Here is a 17479-nt window from a genome sequence, read left to right as displayed (position 1 = left end):
ACAGCCCTCTTAATTAACCCCCTGCCACGTTAAGCATTGTTTTAAGTGTACATTAAATTGATATTACAACTTTTCAGCTGGTTGACAGTAGGGCTGCACAATATGGCCAAATTAGTGTATCTCAATATTGAAGCCAAATGTTATATCCCTATCGATATGATATACGATATGACTATGATTTCACGCAAAGTGCAGCAACAGTGAAAATTAAGCATTCTTAAAGAAAACTAATAATACCACACTCATTTTGCACTCATCATAAGGTTATGATACAGCACCCTCCAAAAGTATTGGAACACTTTGTATTTCACACATTTTTATTTGTTTATGCCATTTTAAATGCAAGAAATACAAAAAATATAAAAAATAAACATTTCTAAAATTATTTTCCTTAAGCCCCATCCCACATAGCAAGAATGTGCAGGAACCAGACCAAAACAGCAAATATGGCCATAATCCGGATGCATTCGGGAGGGAAAGAGGCATGTAAACTGTGGGTGGATCCCGTCCAGACTATCTCGTCCACACCTGCATGATCGCATCCAAAGCGGATTTAGAAAACAGTTAGATGACACAGACTGCTGTCACATGGCCATAAAAGGCGCTGAAGACTGCCCGATGTCCAAAGGTCTGGATGACAAACATGGAACTGGAATAGGAGGTGTCCTCCCTTTGCACAGGACCTCCCCGTACTGGACATCATAGTACAGTTAACGTATGGACTGGATTTGTGCCATATGTGTCAAAGCCAGCATCCACAAAATTTCACTGTTGATAACTTTTATTAAATACAAGAATTACAGTGATCTATAAAAGAAAAGAAAAACAGCACCATGGCGGTTATTTTTTTATTTTTCAGGCCTCCTGTGCACTCCTGCAATGTTTTCACCTGCTGCGCCTCCGTGCGCCTTTCAGTCCAGCCGAGGCTGTGTCGTCAGCTAACAGAGCACACTGGACAGCAGCTTCGTGCTGCCCATTCGGATCACCAGCATGTGCACTCAGGACAGTGCCTGCATGGATATTTATGCCGTGGTGGACAGCACACAGCGCAGGTGGGACAAGAGAGGAGCTTCCCTGGCCACTGGCCGCCCTGCACTGTGAAACGCATCTGAGGCTGTACCGGAGGTGAGTTCACATGTATATTAATGGTGTCATGGGCTGACGAAACAGTTCGTCTTATGTCCTATGGGGTTAGATGGTGGTCAGTGGTGAGTTCCATTCACCTCTGAGCCTCTGACGCATGCAATGTGGGGCAGCGGTGGTGGTGTCACAGATGAGCACAATATTTCACATTATTTATGTCACCCATGTGAAGGAATTGAAATATATCTGTACTGTATGGTCTTTTATAAATATAACATCCTGTTCAGATCTGCGTGCGGCGCGAGCTGTGCAATGCACTGACCTGCAGTGGCACACGTTGCTTTCGGTTTGATCGCGTGCTGGTGACATCCACTGCACATGATGAATGTGTGCCACATACATGTTATTACATATAAACATTTCCCTTGCCCTCCCTGGCCAGGGCCCAGTGGAGGTTAACATACGTGGCACATGCAGGGAATGCCGGCGGGCTTTGCAGTGATGATCCATCTCAGAGCTCAATCAACCACGATCAGATTGTTTCAAATGCTGCTATGACGCCATCAGACTATGTAGAATGCGATCAGATGACGCACAATATGCACATAGACCGCCGATAGATCGTCTCAACAGCACAAAGTGTGTTTTGAACTGTGCAACACACTCGGGACAGCCTACCAAATGCACTCTAAGAAATAAAATGTTGAATTTAATTCATAAAGTTAAGGTAACTTTTTCCACATAACATTGTCAATTAAGTGCAAAACAATATTGTAGTTGAAATTAATTAAATCAAATGAAATATTATTATTTAGATCCCTAAAATTAACAATTGCAAGTATATTGAAAATAATAGTATTTATTACATTTAAAACCCGTTTCATTTCTTAGAGTGTGGGATCAACTACGTAGACTACCCTGAGACTGCCATCTGTAGACAGCACCTCAGTACTTCCTGACTATGGCCGGATGTATCATTCTGTTGCCATTCGGCCTCAATTGGCGTATGTGTGACGGGGGTATTAAACTCAAACTGAAAGCAAATCTGTAAAACCTGACATAAATTAATTAAAATTATAAAGGCAAGACGATGCTTCGCTTTGGTATACCTGTAAATAATCAGTTTTATTGCCAGTTTTATTCAGACAAGTCAGGGGATGGAAATATGAACATTTCCAAATCACTGAATGTCTTGGACATTATTTACATCAATTATCACGAAATACAAAATTTTCTTTCACCAAAACATCAAATCTAGGCTTTCATCTCAGATGTGCTTTTTGGCAAATTGTAGCTGAACTATCGAGTCAATCCTTCTCCATACCATGTCATCATATTCATCACTTCATTATATTTTTAATTAATTTATATCAAGTTGTAGAGATTTGTTTTCAATTTGAGTTTAAGGAAGATAATTTTAGATTTTTATTTTTTGTATTTGAAATGAGATTAACAAATTGAAATGTGTGAAATACCAAGTGTTCCAATACTTTTGAGGGCAGCTGAGAAACACTCAAGGGCAGGTGTAGTTTTAAGTGAAATGCATTATCCTGGTATCACTCAGGGAGCAAAATTAAGAGGTTATTTAAAAAATGTCCCTCAGAGAGCAAAATTAAGAGGTCATTTAAAAAAAAATTCCTTCCAGTCCTTAATGGACTTACTAAACAGTCTTCTAAATTGTGTTTCTTCAAATAATTAAATTAACTGTCTTTACTTATCAATAAAAGACTCAACTTCTAGATGTCTTGTGCTGTTGAACGTAACTGCTTTGAAACAATCATAAAATAAGGTGTTACTGATATAACTCACCGGCTTTCTGTCACCACTCTCAAAACACAACAGCACTGTGGTGAAATCCAGACCTTTCATACAGAACAGAGGATGAATAAATTAGCAGTATTTCATTCAGCCCGAGCATCCTATATCTCATATTAGCCAACAGAACATGAATCAGCTGCCGTCTGCTATTTTTATCTAAAAATCACACATATAAGGCAACCTGAATTAATGGAGAAATGCCTCTTTTAATAACCTGGACTTCATTTCTGGCATAAAATATGGCCGTTTACTCACCGATATAACTTTAGTGTCATTAGGAGTCCACGGTTTGGACGAAGTGTTAGATTTAAATTTGACTCAAAGACCTTTCTTCTGCTAAGGTGGATTAGAACTTTTTATGGTACACAGCGCCAACTACTGTACAGGAGGGACCTAGCAGTCAATATGTGTCACCGATTTCAAAATGGCTCTTTTCAACCAGACATGTGGCACTGTGACATGTGAATTATCTGGGGTGTCCAATCAGATTTCAGGGGTGTCCAGTGCCACCCTGGCCTCCCCTCTCGCTCTGCCCATGCTAGGAATTGTTCAACATTTGACATTTCCTTTTTCAGTGTGAGCTTGCCACTGAATTCCCCAGAGATTCCATGAGATCTCATCCATTTTCGATCCAGGAAGTGTTCAACATTTGACATTTCCTGTTTCACTGTGGACTCCAAATTTAGCACTTCCTGTAGCAGGAAGTCTTACATTAGGGTTAGAGTTGGTTCATTACGCCACTGATGCAACACCAAGAACCCTGTACCCTGTTAAGGTTAAGCATGGTGGTGCTTGCATCATTCTTGCTGCCAGTGGACTGGTGCATTACATTAAATGGTTGGAATTATTACAAAGGACCATCAGAATCCTTCAGCAACACCTCAGACCATCAGCTCGATGTCTGAAACTCTGAAACAATTGGGTGTTTCCACAAGACAATGACCTCAAACACACATCAAAGCTTGTGTAATGGATAAAGCAGGGTGCTTTTGTACAGACCTTCTCAAACTCATTGAAAAGATCTTGATGGTAGCTAACAGCTGAGTCTGTGTCAGGAAACAATCAGACTTAACTGAGCTCTACCAATTCCAAGAAGATTGGTAAACAGCCACCCAAAATTCTGACAGCTTGTTGATGACTACTGCGTCTGGTGAAGGTGAAACATGCAAAGGAACATCCTAACATATATAGTTGTACTGCACACATAATTTTGACCCTGCATTTACTTTGGAAAAAAGGTGGGAAAAAAAAAAAATACACAGGCCCAGACACCCATTGGGTCCCATCCAGTCTGTGAAGCAGCGACTCTAGAATACCTCCTGGATATTCAAGCATCTCACCCTGTCCCTGACTGTAATACTGATACCTGACAGAGGAACCTCATTAGTACCTCCAATTGTATCCACAGCCTAGATCTTCTGGACATTACCCAAATATCATGCCAATAGGTGAGGATCAAAGCATAAATCATCTGGTAAATAAAGAGCCTCGCCTTCTGGTTCAGTTCTTTGCAATGACCGTCTAGTGCATCATCTGTAAATCAGACGCAGCCCCGATCTGCCTATCGAACCCACGCTCCATCTTACCCCACCTGTGAACAAGACACAGAAGCATTTGAACTCCTTCACTTGGGGCAGTAACTCTCCCCTGACCCAGAAGGGGCAATCCACCCTTTTCTGACAGAGCACCAGGGTCTCAGATTTGGAGGTACTGATCCTCATCCCAGTCACCTCACACTCAGCCTCAAAACTGCTCAGGGCACACTGGAGGTAAGGGTCTGGTAAAGCAGATGGCAAAAATGTATAAACTTGTTTTGGGAGGAATTACTGCCATTCGCTTAGCACTGTTAGCTTGCTAACATTAATCAAGGACCACAGCGCTATTTACTGTGTGCTGCCAGAACTGTCAAGGGCATTATTCAAAAATATATGCATCAGGGAAACAACAACTCTACCTCTTCCTATTTTCCCTTTTCAGTTTGAAAGCTTTCGTGAGGTTGTCAAATGTCTACCCAATTTACAAAATGCATAATTAGCACGTTTGCAATTGATCTCATGAGAAAGTGTGCATTTATTAAAACTGTACTCTTAAATAAAATTACAAGGATTAAAGAATGAATTGAAAACTTCATTCTTTCATTATATACATCCGTTATTACAGTTCACAGGATTAGTAACAAATTCAATTTTAAAATACAGGAATATAAATTAAGATTTTCTGCAGGCATTTAGGAGATTAAGTTTGACTACATCAATACCCATCCAATGAGTCGCAGTTTGTGGATGTAATTAATTTGGTGTTATATTTGTGCCAATGATACATTTTACAGCACATACCAAAACAAAAGTTCACTCTTTTGGCATCTCTTGGAATAAAAATAAAAGCAGAGGTATCAGAATGAAGAAACAACTCTGTGCTCCATCTAAGTGGGACATAAAGAAACCTCTGGAATATTTATAAATCACAAGTGGCAAAAACCCGGTGGGTGGGGGGGGGGGGGGGTGAAGAACTGGTAACTGATTAACACAGAAATCTGACATCAGTGTGACCTCTGAGCCTCTCATGTCATTGCAAACTGTACAAACAACAGACTGCAGTACTATTCAGAAAAGCTAATAAATTAAAACAAAAATTCACAATCACTGTTTCCTTATAAAAGTAAGAAGACATTTTTTCAATCAACATATGAAAATGTCTCTGTTGAAAATATATTTTCTCTCTTTTTACATAAACATATTATGTACACATTGTATTATAGTCTTCAAATACAAATATTTACACCAGTGCAAATGTTTTGATCTTTAAAACGAATCATTTGGCTGGTTAAAATCCTCCAGAAGCTACCGGAAATGGTGGTATCTGCTCATCATGTGTGGTTATTCTGGTTTCCGCCTCAGGCTGACATGAGGTGGCTCTTGTGAACTCAACACGATGTCTATGGATATGGGAGAGGAAAACCGACTCATCATCTGTGCGATCTTCTCCTGAGGTACACCATGCTTGTTCCTCCTACAGAACACACAAATGCAGCGTTAGCATGAGATGTTCATAAAGTCTACATATAGTGTTGTTATCTTACGAAAGTAACATATGACATTTCAGAAAAATTACTTCTCCAGTTCAAGAGGATCAAATTTCCAGCGGGTGTCAGGTTCACAGAAGAAGATGCCGTATCCTCTCTCCAAGGCCTGGTAAAGCAGAATTTATTTTTTTCTTTAAATTATGCTCTGAGGAGACATACATGGATCCAAACAGGTGGCCCGTACTAGCCCTACACTGTGAATGGGCACCCCAAATGCTAAACTTTGAAACTTTGCAGGAAAATCAGTGGCCTCACTATGGGTATGGCTTACCAAGTTTGTTCTAACCATTTTAAAACAAGCCACAAGCAACTTCGAAAGAAGTAGCAGAAATGATCAACATTACAATGTGTTGTCTCACAAAAGAAAAGTCCCAAAACAATGTAGTAGCCTGTCAAATATTTGACCATGTTGCAACAGAGAGACTCAGGACATGTTACCAATGTCTTGTAGCCACTCTATCTAAAAAAACAGAGGTACCCCTGTGAGAGAAATCAATCCAAGATATACAGTGAGACAAATAAGTATTTGATCCACTGTTGATTTTGCAAGTTTGACCCTTGAACCAAAAACAATACTACCACAAGTGTTACTGCTGTGCATCGGTGTAATTAAATGAGTATTGAGGATATTTAGAATGTTGAATTTGTATCTGATAATTAAAATGGCCATCATGTAGAGTGAGGAAAATAAGTATTTGATCCACTGGAGTTTTTGCAAGTTTTCCCACCTACAAAGAATGAAGAGTCTGTAATTTTTATCGTAGGCACACTTCAACCGTGAGAGACAGAATCTTAAAAAAAAAAAAAAAAATCACATTGTATGATTTTTAAATAATTAATTTGCATTTTATTGCATGAAATAAGTATCTGATCACCTACCAGCAAGAATTCTGGCTCTTTAAGAAGTCCTCCTATTCTGCACTCTTTACCTGTATTAACTGCACCCGTTTGAACTCGTTACCTGTATTAAAGACACCTGTCCACAACCGCAATCAATCATACTCCAACCTGTCCACCACAGCCAAGACCAAAGAGCTGTCTAAGGACACCAGGGACAAAATTGTAGACCTGCACAAGGCTGGGATGGACTACAGGACAACAGGCTAGCAGCTTGTTAGAAAATGGAAGAAACACAAGATGACTGTTAATCTTCCTTGGTCTGGGTCTCCATGCAAGATCTCACCGCGTGGTGTAAGGATGATTCTGAGAAAACCCAGATCTATACGGGAGGACCTGGTCAATGACCTGAAGAGAGCTGGGACCATAGTTGAAAGATTACATTCGTAGCACACTACAACATCATAGTTTAAAATCCTGCAGGGCACACAAGGTCCCCCTGCTCAAGCCAGCACATGTCCAGGCCCGTTTGAAGTTCGCCAGTGACCTTCTGGATGATCCAAAGGAGTCATGGGAGGTTATATGGTCACATTAGAGCTGGTTGGTACCAGCTCCACTCACCATGTTTGGAGGATGAGAACAACCCCAAGAAAACCATCCCAACCGTGAAGCATGGGGGTGGAAACATCATACTTTGAGTGTGCTTTTCTGCAAAGGGGAGAGAATGACTGCACTGTATTGAAGGGAGGATGGATGGGGTCATGTAAGAGCATTGAAGATGGGTCATGGCTGGGTCTTCCAGCATGACAATGACCCGAAACACACAGCCAGGGCAACTAAGGAGGGGCTCTGTAAGAAGCATTTCAAGGTCCTGGAGTGGCCTGGCCAGTCTCCAGACCTTATTCAATAGAAAGTCTTTGGAGGGAGCTGAAACTCAGACGTGAAAGATCTGGAGGCCATCTGTCTGGAGGAGTGGACTAAAATCCCTGTTTCAGTGTGTGAAAACTTGGTCAAGAACTACAGGAAATGTCTGACCTCTGTAATTACAAGCAATGGTTTCTGTACAAAATATTAAGTTCTGTTGTTCTACTGTATCAAATACTTATTTCATGCAATAAAATGCAAATGAATTATTTAAAAATCATACAATGTGATTTTCTGATTTTTTTTTTTATTCTGTCTCTCACAGTTGAAGTGTACCTACGATAAAAAATTACAGACATCTGCATTCTTTGTAGGTGGGAAAACTTGCAAAATCGACAGTGTATCAAATACTTATTTTCCTCACTGTAAATACATTGCACTGCAAATGAATACTGACTGAAATCAAATTTCCAAACTCACCATTTTAACATATGGCTTCATTTCCCAAGCTTGAATGTTTGTATTGTCTATAATAACGGGAGAACGGCCCTCATTCATCGCTTCTACAGCTGAAAAAGGATTAAAAAGCATAATAAAGACAGAGCACAAATATTTTCAAACCACATGTTTCTCAATTATTATTCCCCTAAGAGAAGACACTGGTCCAACATTATATTTGTGGGTCACCTTCATTTCCTGAGTGGTTGCAGAACAATATTTCTGACTATTTTTAATATTTCTTACAGCAACTGGACTTCCTGTTGATCTTGAGGACATTTCACATTATTTTTTGACTTTCTGGACAGTGACTGCATTAAATCATGGCATAACATTTTTCCAAGTTTTGGAAGGAGGAGTGGGATGTCACATCCATTTATGTAAATTAAAAACAAACAAAACAAAAAAAATTCAGTTTCACAATACTTCCATGACTAAAAGTTGTGTGTTCCATCTTTGAATGACTTTTTAGCCAGTTACTTCAACAAGAGCTCAGCAGGACAGGAAATGAAGAGAGCTGCCGATGATTATTTATTTCCAAATTAATGGGTATTTGGCATTATTTTTGTTATTTTTGTCAGCTTTATTTTTCATCAAAAAATATTTGTGGTCCAACAGGGAAAACTAATTTCTCACAGTGTTGATGGTATTACGTAATCTATATCATGGTGCACTATAACACCAGTCATGAGTATGACACTGGAGTACCGCTCATCCCTCACTGATAATACCTTATATTTAATAAGGCAATACCTTTGGTCTGGTTCCATTCGTGTGCGGCTCCAATCAGGCATGGGTCATAGAGGTAGCCATTTTTCTCGGCAAAATAGTTATCTGCACTCAGGATTAAGCCACTTGGTCCAGTGGAAAGCAACTCCCTATGAGAAACATTGATCACAAAAATTCTGAAAAATTACAAAAATAATAATAATAACAAATAATGATAAGGAATAATAAAAAGAAGAAAAATAAATAAATTGAAATAGGGTTACAAGTCAAGTCTGGTAAGATGCATTTCACTTTGCTGCATACACAATGCCACAGAACTGCCTTGGATCCTGTAAAGCAACCACTCAGGGAGATGGTCCATCCTCAAATTTTACCCAAACTTTACAAAAGTACCCATCTATCTACAGCAGCCAGGTGAAATGTTGGCATTAAATGGACTGCATTTATATAGCGCTTTTCCATCTGCATGAGACGCTCAAAGTGCTTTACACATCAATGCCTCACATTCACCCCGATGTGAGGCTGCTGCCATGCAAGGGGCCCACTACACACCAGGAGCAACTAGGCGATTACGGACTTTGCCCAAGGGCCCTTAATGATTTTCAGGTCAGGCTGAGATTTGAACCAAGGATCCTCTGGTCTCAAGCCCAACAGCTTAATCATTAGACCATCACCTCCCCTAAGGGAATGCCTCCCCAAGGCATTCCTTTGGCCATCTCCAGCTTCTGGTGTCCTCAACATTCAGGCACCTGTGTACGGGCTAATGCATAGAGAAATGTGCCACATGACCAAAATGTCAAAGCTAACCTTACAATACAAGTGACAACTACCAATTGCCTTCTTTATCAATGTGAATTTTACGAGGTGCATCCAAAAACTATCCGACCTTAATTGCTTTTGTATTCTTACTTCCTTCATATTCACAAAAACTTACTTCAATTAATGAAATTCATATATATATATATATATATATATATATATATATATATATATATATATAATTAATGTGCTAATAGGCCAGTTATGGTCAATTTTGATGTCATTACCATTTCTGACGTTTGATAAAGTTAATCAATAGACCTATCTTATCTGACATAATTGTATTTTCATAGCTGAGACTGGCATAATGGTCTATAAAAGTTGTATTATTGGTTTCCTCATGCAAGAAAACATATTAGACATCAAAATTGTCAAAATCGGACCATCATAACAGATTTTATGAATCTGACCCTTCACGAAAAGTGCGTTGACCTTGACACATTTTCGGTCACTGTGACGTAATGCAAGGTCAACAATGGGTCAAACTATATATTAGATGAGTAATTTGATATGCATCTCAAACAGATTGGGCCACTTTTGTATTTTGACCCTTTTGTGACCAAAAATGGGTTTTTTGGGCCAAAAATGGTTAAAAAAGATTTTTTTTTTTTTGGCATCGCCCCTGATGTGAAATCTTACTATATAAGGACTTGATCTAGCATAGATGCCTGCTTGTAACAAAAAATGCTGATTTTTTTAAATTTTTTATTAAGTGCTTTTTTTGCCTTCTTCTGGCTGTCTGTGTTATTACCTCCGCCAACAAAGTTTGGTGGAGGTTATGTTTTTGCACGTTTGTTTGTTTGTGAACAGCCTGTAACCCACAGTTTTTCATACTCGTATATTGTTATGAAATTTTTACAGAGGATAGGATTCATAATGCAACAAAAAATATGAACTGTACAGTCAAGTTACTGTTAGCAAACAGTTTGGTGCAAGTTCTACAATCGTCCTGCAAACTTTGGGAATCTGAACTATTTCTGAATTGGACCTGGACCATATTGTAATTGTGCTGCTGCAACCCCCCCCAAATGTTTGCCAGGCCGTGGTCCAGAAATAGAAGTAATTTTCAATCAAATTTCCAAACTCTTTATGTATTTCACAAAAAAATTAATCTTAACCCTAAACCTTATGATAATTTTAGTCCTACAACCATTTAAGATAAGATGAGACTGAGAAGTGTAGAGCCTCATTCCGACACTGAAAGCAGGCAGTGAGTGCCCTTTTAGAAATAATGGTCTGATTGGGGAGTGACAAATAAATAAATAATGCTAGCTAGCTAGTAGCTATCAATATGTTGAGCCTTCTCAAATACGTCATGATTAACTGAGCTTGAATCAGAAATACAACTGGCAGACTGTGCAAGAAAAAAAAGTGGAAGTGAACAGAAGGAGTTTAAGCGACTGAAATATGACTTATTTTTCTACCTCTGCCTGTGTTCCACGCAGTTTGCGAACCAGAGAGAAGTGGGGATTAGTGACTCAATAGCACAAGGCATCATTATATGTCATGATATCACCCACACTTTTCAGACTATCTGGCTTCACCATCTCCCCGTTGGCCACCAATTTTCTCCATTTCTCCAAAATGTTCGCATACATGGGCCAACGTTTCCATATATGCACATTCTGGCATCAGGATTGTTTTTACAGGTTAATTAATCAAAATAGTTGTTTTTCTACCAGTCAAGTTCTCCAGTAAAGTGTGAGCGTTTGAGATCTGACACCAATCATTACTTTTAAACTGAGAAACATATTCCTAAGATCTAAAAGTTAAACACTAAGATTCTAAGAAGACACGTACTTAGCCCGTGTTGATTTCCCAGAACCTGGCAGCCCTCTCATCAATATCAGCACCAAAGAAGAATGGCATCCATGTACGTTGTCAGGAGGCTTGTTACGATCCTGTTGCTGACACAGCTCATATTTATGATCAAGTCTCTGGCGTCCATCACAGTCCTCATCAAATTTAGACCATTCCTGTTTTGCATTTGCAGATCCACTGACATGAGAATGATTTAACTGCATGTCAGAGCCACACGCCCAATCATTCCTGTTAGGTTGCCATGGAGGATCACCATAAAAGCCCTGAGAAGGGTGGCGGCAGCCATTTGGTGGTGGAAACTGAGAAGCTGGTGGAAAATAAGATGGCAGCTGATAAATGTTTGTCACACCTGAGCGGGACCAGGGATGACTCTTGTTTGGAAGCTGGACTTGCGGGTTGAATATAGTAGATGGAGATGGATATCGATGGAACAGGTGTCTGTGGAAGCTTGGATTTGTTGGCATGTTCATGCCAGAGATCATGTCCGTGCTGCTGGTCCTCTGTTTCCTGTATGGCTCATTTTGATACCAGTGCGGCCAGGATGGGAGTTTCTGATGCCTGCTTCCCTGCTCAGTGTTCCCATCTGAGGATATGCTGATGTGATGAGTTTGTCCTGAGCTGGCTTTCGGCGTATCTAATGTTTTGGGTGATATGGATGTCTGAGGTAAGGCTGCATCTTTTTTCTCTTGGTTACCATCAGCACCGTGAAGTGAGTCGATGTGCTCAAGTTCTTTGTAAACTCACTCAGTTTGTCTTCGATGTCCGTCTTCTCTGTATGTGGAGGACCTGCCGGTCCAATGAAGGCGGTGCTGGTGAATCCGACCTGCTTTAAAACACGCTCCCTCAAACTGCTGTCTGCATATTCGAACTCATCGCTCTCATCTTTTCTGACTTTGTCGTCTTCATTGTTACTCTGTGAATTATCACCAGTGCGTCTCTCTGTGTCAGCAGAAGATGACATCTACAGGACAAAACACGTAAACTCACTTAATACAGAACATCTTCACATGTTTATGACATCTGTTGTCACATCAACTCCTTTACAGTCATATTTTACAGTGACTATATTATACAAAGATACATGATATATTATTTTTATAGCGTCTGAACGAAAAAGATGAATTTATGCCTTTTTGGTGGCAATACAGCGTTCATAAGATAACACGAAGGTCACTGAAACAATACATTAAATCTACAGCATATCTATGTTTGTATTTATTCTTACTTTATAGTTTCCAGGATATAATAATGATGAAAATCGTTGGAAACCCGTTAAAGAACGTGACCGGAACAACAACCACATCTCAGTCGGCCGGTGTTTGCGGAAATGACGTCACAAGTAATACTTTTCCGCTGGTAAAATATTAGTGCCGCCTGGTGGACTGGATGTGGATCTGCAGACATGTCGTCGCCAGTCTCATTTTCTGATAAAACCAAAATACGTATAATAATAAAATAATAATAATAATAATATACGCAATGTAGGTTCAACTGCCCCTGCCTGCAGAGTTCCCAACAGAGTTGGGTCACATTGCTTTGAAATAAAACCAGTTGCTGATTACAAATTACATGTCTTTTTTGTAACATAATCCATTAAATTACAGGAATGTAATACGACTACTTTTGGATTACTGAAAATGATGCACATCACACTAAAACAAATGGACACAACCACAAATATGCTTTTTGTTCTCTTTATCTTGTAACAAATTACGAATGAAAGCAAAAAAATCTCAAAACATATCTTTTTCAGGTTCCTGAACATTGTCCTTTTTTTTTCTTTTTTTTTTTCCCTCAAAACAATTTTTATGTTATTGCAATGCAACATTGTTAAACTCAAAATGATGGTAATATTGGCAGCTGTTCTTCCAAGTAGTGGAGATGGACTGTTGTTGCTTGAGGTTTCCATATAGATTTTCTTCTATTTGCTGGCATCACAATGAGTCTTAAAAGCCAACCAAACAAACAAACAAAAAAAAAAAAATCACATGTGCTTCTAGTTCAGTTCGAGTTGCACTAGATAATTAAAAGTTTAATAAAATTACCATGTTTTAATAATAAATTTATAATCAAGTGATGATTGATTACTAACTGTAATCTGACTACACATTTATCCACCAAGACAGATAGCCATTTTTTAAAATCTGATTACATGATCCATTACTACGCAACCCTGCATACAAATATATAATACATAAATACATATGGCTTTAATCAAAGATACCCTACCAAAGTGCAGCACTGTAACATGCCTCATATATATATATATATATATATATATATATATATATTATATATATATATATATATATATATATATATATATATAGTAATCGCGACATCATGAATTAAAAGAAATAAAAATCTAAAGCTGAAATGATAGTGTGAATAAGTAAGTGCCCCTAGTATAACACATACAACCATCCTTCTCTGTACCACTTCATCATGAAGCTGTGTAACTGGTGATGCAAATTTATAAGAAGCTCAGATCATTCAATGAGAGCGTCTTTCAAATAAAAGCCAGGCTGACATCTCCCCTCCCTCATCTAAATGTGGCGTGAAGCTTTCCTGTTGCCTGTCTGATGTGCGTCATTTATTTATTCATTTCAATACCAGCTACTCCAGTCAAGGGTCACAGGAGCCTCTCGCAGCAGTCATAGTGTGAAAGGCGGATATATCCAGGACACCAGTCTATTGCAGGGCCACATATAGACAACACATCACACTCACACCTACGGTCAATTTAGAATCGCCAACACACCAAACACACAGGAGATGTCATCACCAGAAAGTGTCAGACCATAAATAACAGAAAGAAAGTGTGAGGAAGCCGGGATCCCAAAGGGAATCCAGTCAACATGGGGAGAACATGCATATTCATGGCGGGAAGCAACCCCAGGACTTTCTCACTGTGAGGCAACCATGCTAACCACAGAGACACTGTGCCGCTCATGCGCAGGTCAGGGTTTTTATTTTTATTACACACACCCATACAACTGATCATGAGAGACAATCTGCACCCACCAGACCTGCAGAAACATATGGTGATTAATGAAACAAAGCTGACCTGAAAGGGGTAGAGGACTAGAACAAAAAGCTAATGGATGTGTTGAGATAGAACCCATGAAAGTATGTTGTTAAAGACACTAAACATTTATATTGGACTTTCCCAGGAATTAGACTGTTAAACAAAATAAACTCAAATACTAAATGAGTAAATGCCAAAAATAAAAAGTACACAACAGAGCACAAAAATCCCAAATTAAAGAGCTGGTAACAGAAAAAAGGTGAAACTTATAGTCCAGTGTGACTGATGTACTGTATGTTTTTTTCTTCTTCAAGAGGTATTTTTTGACAGGTGCAACTTATACTCCGGAAAATATGGTTATTTTCCAGTGACAACTTCACAAAACTGGGGAACCATTCAAAATGCCTCACTGTCGTCACTGTGAACTGTGGCTTGAATTCAGTTTGGGGGTCCTCTCACAAACTGTCTGCAGCCTTTGGACCCAAAAAGAACAATTTTACTCTCATCAGTCCACAAAATATTCCTCTGTTTCTCTTTAAGCCAGTTGATGTGTTCTTTGGCAAATTGTAACCTCTTCTGCACGTCTTTTAATTAAGAGGGACTTTGCGGGGGATTCTTGCAAATAAATTAGCTTCACACAGGCATCTTCTAACTGTCACAGCACTTACAGGTAACTCCAGAGTGTCTTTGATCATCCTGGAGCTGATCAGTGGGTGAGCCTTTTCCATTCTGGTTATTCTTCTATCCATTTTGATGGTTGTTTTCCATTTTCTTCCACGCATGTTTTTTTTTTTTTGTCCATTTTAAAGCATTGGAGATCATTGTAGATGAACAGCCTATAAGTTTTTTTGCACCTGCATATAAGTTTTTCCCCTCTCCAATCAACTTTTTAATCAAACTATGCTGTTCTTCTGAACAATGTCTTGAACATCCCATTTTCCTCAGGCTTTCAAAGAGAAAAGCATGTTCAACAGGTGCTGGCTTCATCCTTAAATAGGGGACACCTGATTCACACCTGTTTGTTCCACAAAACTGACAAACTCACTGACTGAATGCCACACTACTTATTAGTCTGAACACCCCCTTTTCTACTTTTTTTACTAATAGCCCAATTCATAGCCTTAAGTTTGCATATTCATGATGCTTGGTCTTGTTGATTGTGAGAAGCTACTGGTACCTTGTTTTCCATGTACATAAGAAATATACTCAAAACCTGGATTAATCTTTTTAGTCACACAGCACTATTATTCTGAACACTACTGTACATCTAGACAACACAGATATAAAGTTCCTGTGTCAGGAATTAACTTGAAGCAGATGTACTTACTTTCTGAGGCCACTAACGTCATTTCACCCACATACTGTCTTTTAAATCAAAGTTCTTTCTTTGGTCAACATTACATTAATTCTTTGCATAATATTTACATAGATGGGCCACTAGTGCAGCTATACTCACTCATCTTCAACTGCTTACGTCAATTAATGGTCACATGGGGGGCTGGAGCCTATTTCAGCAGTCATAGGGTGTGAGGCGGGGTCGCAGGGCCACAAATAGACAAGCAAGCACATTCACACCTGAACGCACACTATGGACTATTTAAAGTTTTCCCATTCACTGTGTGTGTGTGTGTATGTGTATATATAACCCCTCAAGTTGTTCTCAGATGGAGCACACAGACATTTCTCAAGTAAGTTTTTGAAAGTTTTACTGAACTTCACAGACTATAAAAAGACCAAAGAGTAGAATACAGACCAATGTACATGATAAAGGCATGAATAAAGCAACAGTTTTAATTCGTCCTATGAAACAAAAGATTTGCTTCTTTAGTGAGCTCTTCACAAGTCATTATGTGCTTATCTTACATTTATAGTAATTCTCCAACAGGAAAGCCTGGGTATCAATCATAACCAGTTCATCATCACCGACCCATTCACTTCTACGGGTGAATTATCAGGTGTGCGAGCAGGGGTCTGTGCAGTTTTTAAAGTGCCAGGTGTCCCAGACCTCCGAGGGGGATGAAAAGTCTTCTTTATGGAAGGTGAAATCACTGACCCCAGATGGGTTAGTGGAGGAGGAGATGGGATACGAGAAAGATAGTCCAGAGCTCTCTTTCTCTTGAGGCTTCTTGGGTCTTTCTCTGCCGAACAATTTATGGGAGGAAGATTCCTGGTCACAGGGGTGAATGAACCAAGGCTTCTGACTGGCTGGCAAGATGTTATCTGCATAAAAGATCACATCTTGAGGTTTTCATGAACACACAGGAGCTATCAAAAGTAACATCACTGAACTCTATCAAATCAACTCACAGATGCTGGGTGTCTTGTCTTCTGTCCATTTTGTGACCAGGAGTTGAAGGTTGCAAAGCTGGAGACGTGAAGCTCAGGCCATCAGCTCGAATGAGATGAGAAAGCTTCTCCTCAGCAGCTGAAAAGTATTGTCCTGACCCTGAAAGCACAGGGATACAGTGCAGTCTGAACAAGTTAATATTTTACCTGTTACAACACAGAGGAAACATTGAACCTCAAGCTCTCGTGGGGCTGAGCAGCAGTTGTCTTATTTCTATGCAGGCAGCACTGGATAAAACATTCCTAAACCATTCAGTCATGCATTTGTTGGCAACTTCTTTCAAGCTGTTCTGATAGTCAAGAAAAATGCTCTGTGAACACACACGCTCAACAGGACTGTGGATTACACACATTGAAGTTTCCTTTTTTTGTTGGTGTTGCCCATAAGAAGCCATTATGGGGCCAAAGAAAAAAGCCAATGTTAAAAACATAAAGAGGAAAGTTGTGAGAACCACAATAGAAGTGAAGGAGATCATTCAAAGCATGAAAATAGCTTCCATGTGTCGGACCTCGCTTTGCAATACGGTATGGCAAACTCTTCGTCTGTACCGTAC

At 39.4% G+C, this 17479-nt stretch overlaps 2 protein-coding genes across 2 annotated transcripts in view; both read right to left on the bottom strand.

Moving 5' to 3' along the window:
* Positions 1-5757: 5757 nt before the first annotated feature.
* Positions 5758-12878, bottom strand: n4bp2l2 (NEDD4 binding protein 2-like 2). The gene is given in 7 exon segments (XM_034168393.1): positions 5758-5910; positions 6013-6089; positions 8165-8253; positions 8936-9060; positions 11531-12290; positions 12293-12512; positions 12777-12878. Coding segments are annotated over 7 exon segments (1482 nt in total). The 5' UTR covers positions 12855-12878; the 3' UTR covers positions 5758-5777.
* Positions 12879-16481: 3603 nt separating this feature from the next.
* The window catches only part of brca2 (BRCA2 DNA repair associated), a 117470-nt gene continuing 116472 nt past the window's right edge, over positions 16482-17479 (bottom strand). Inside the window, 1 exon segment of the mRNA XM_034168830.1 lies at positions 16482-16799. Coding sequence (XP_034024721.1) covers positions 16482-16799 — 318 coding nt within the window.

This window comes from Thalassophryne amazonica, chromosome 4, assembly GCF_902500255.1.
Source record: "Thalassophryne amazonica chromosome 4, fThaAma1.1, whole genome shotgun sequence".
NCBI lineage: Eukaryota > Metazoa > Chordata > Actinopteri > Batrachoidiformes > Batrachoididae > Thalassophryne > Thalassophryne amazonica.
The sequence above is the reverse complement of the archived record's forward strand: the minus strand, read 5'-3'. Positions and strand labels throughout refer to the sequence as shown.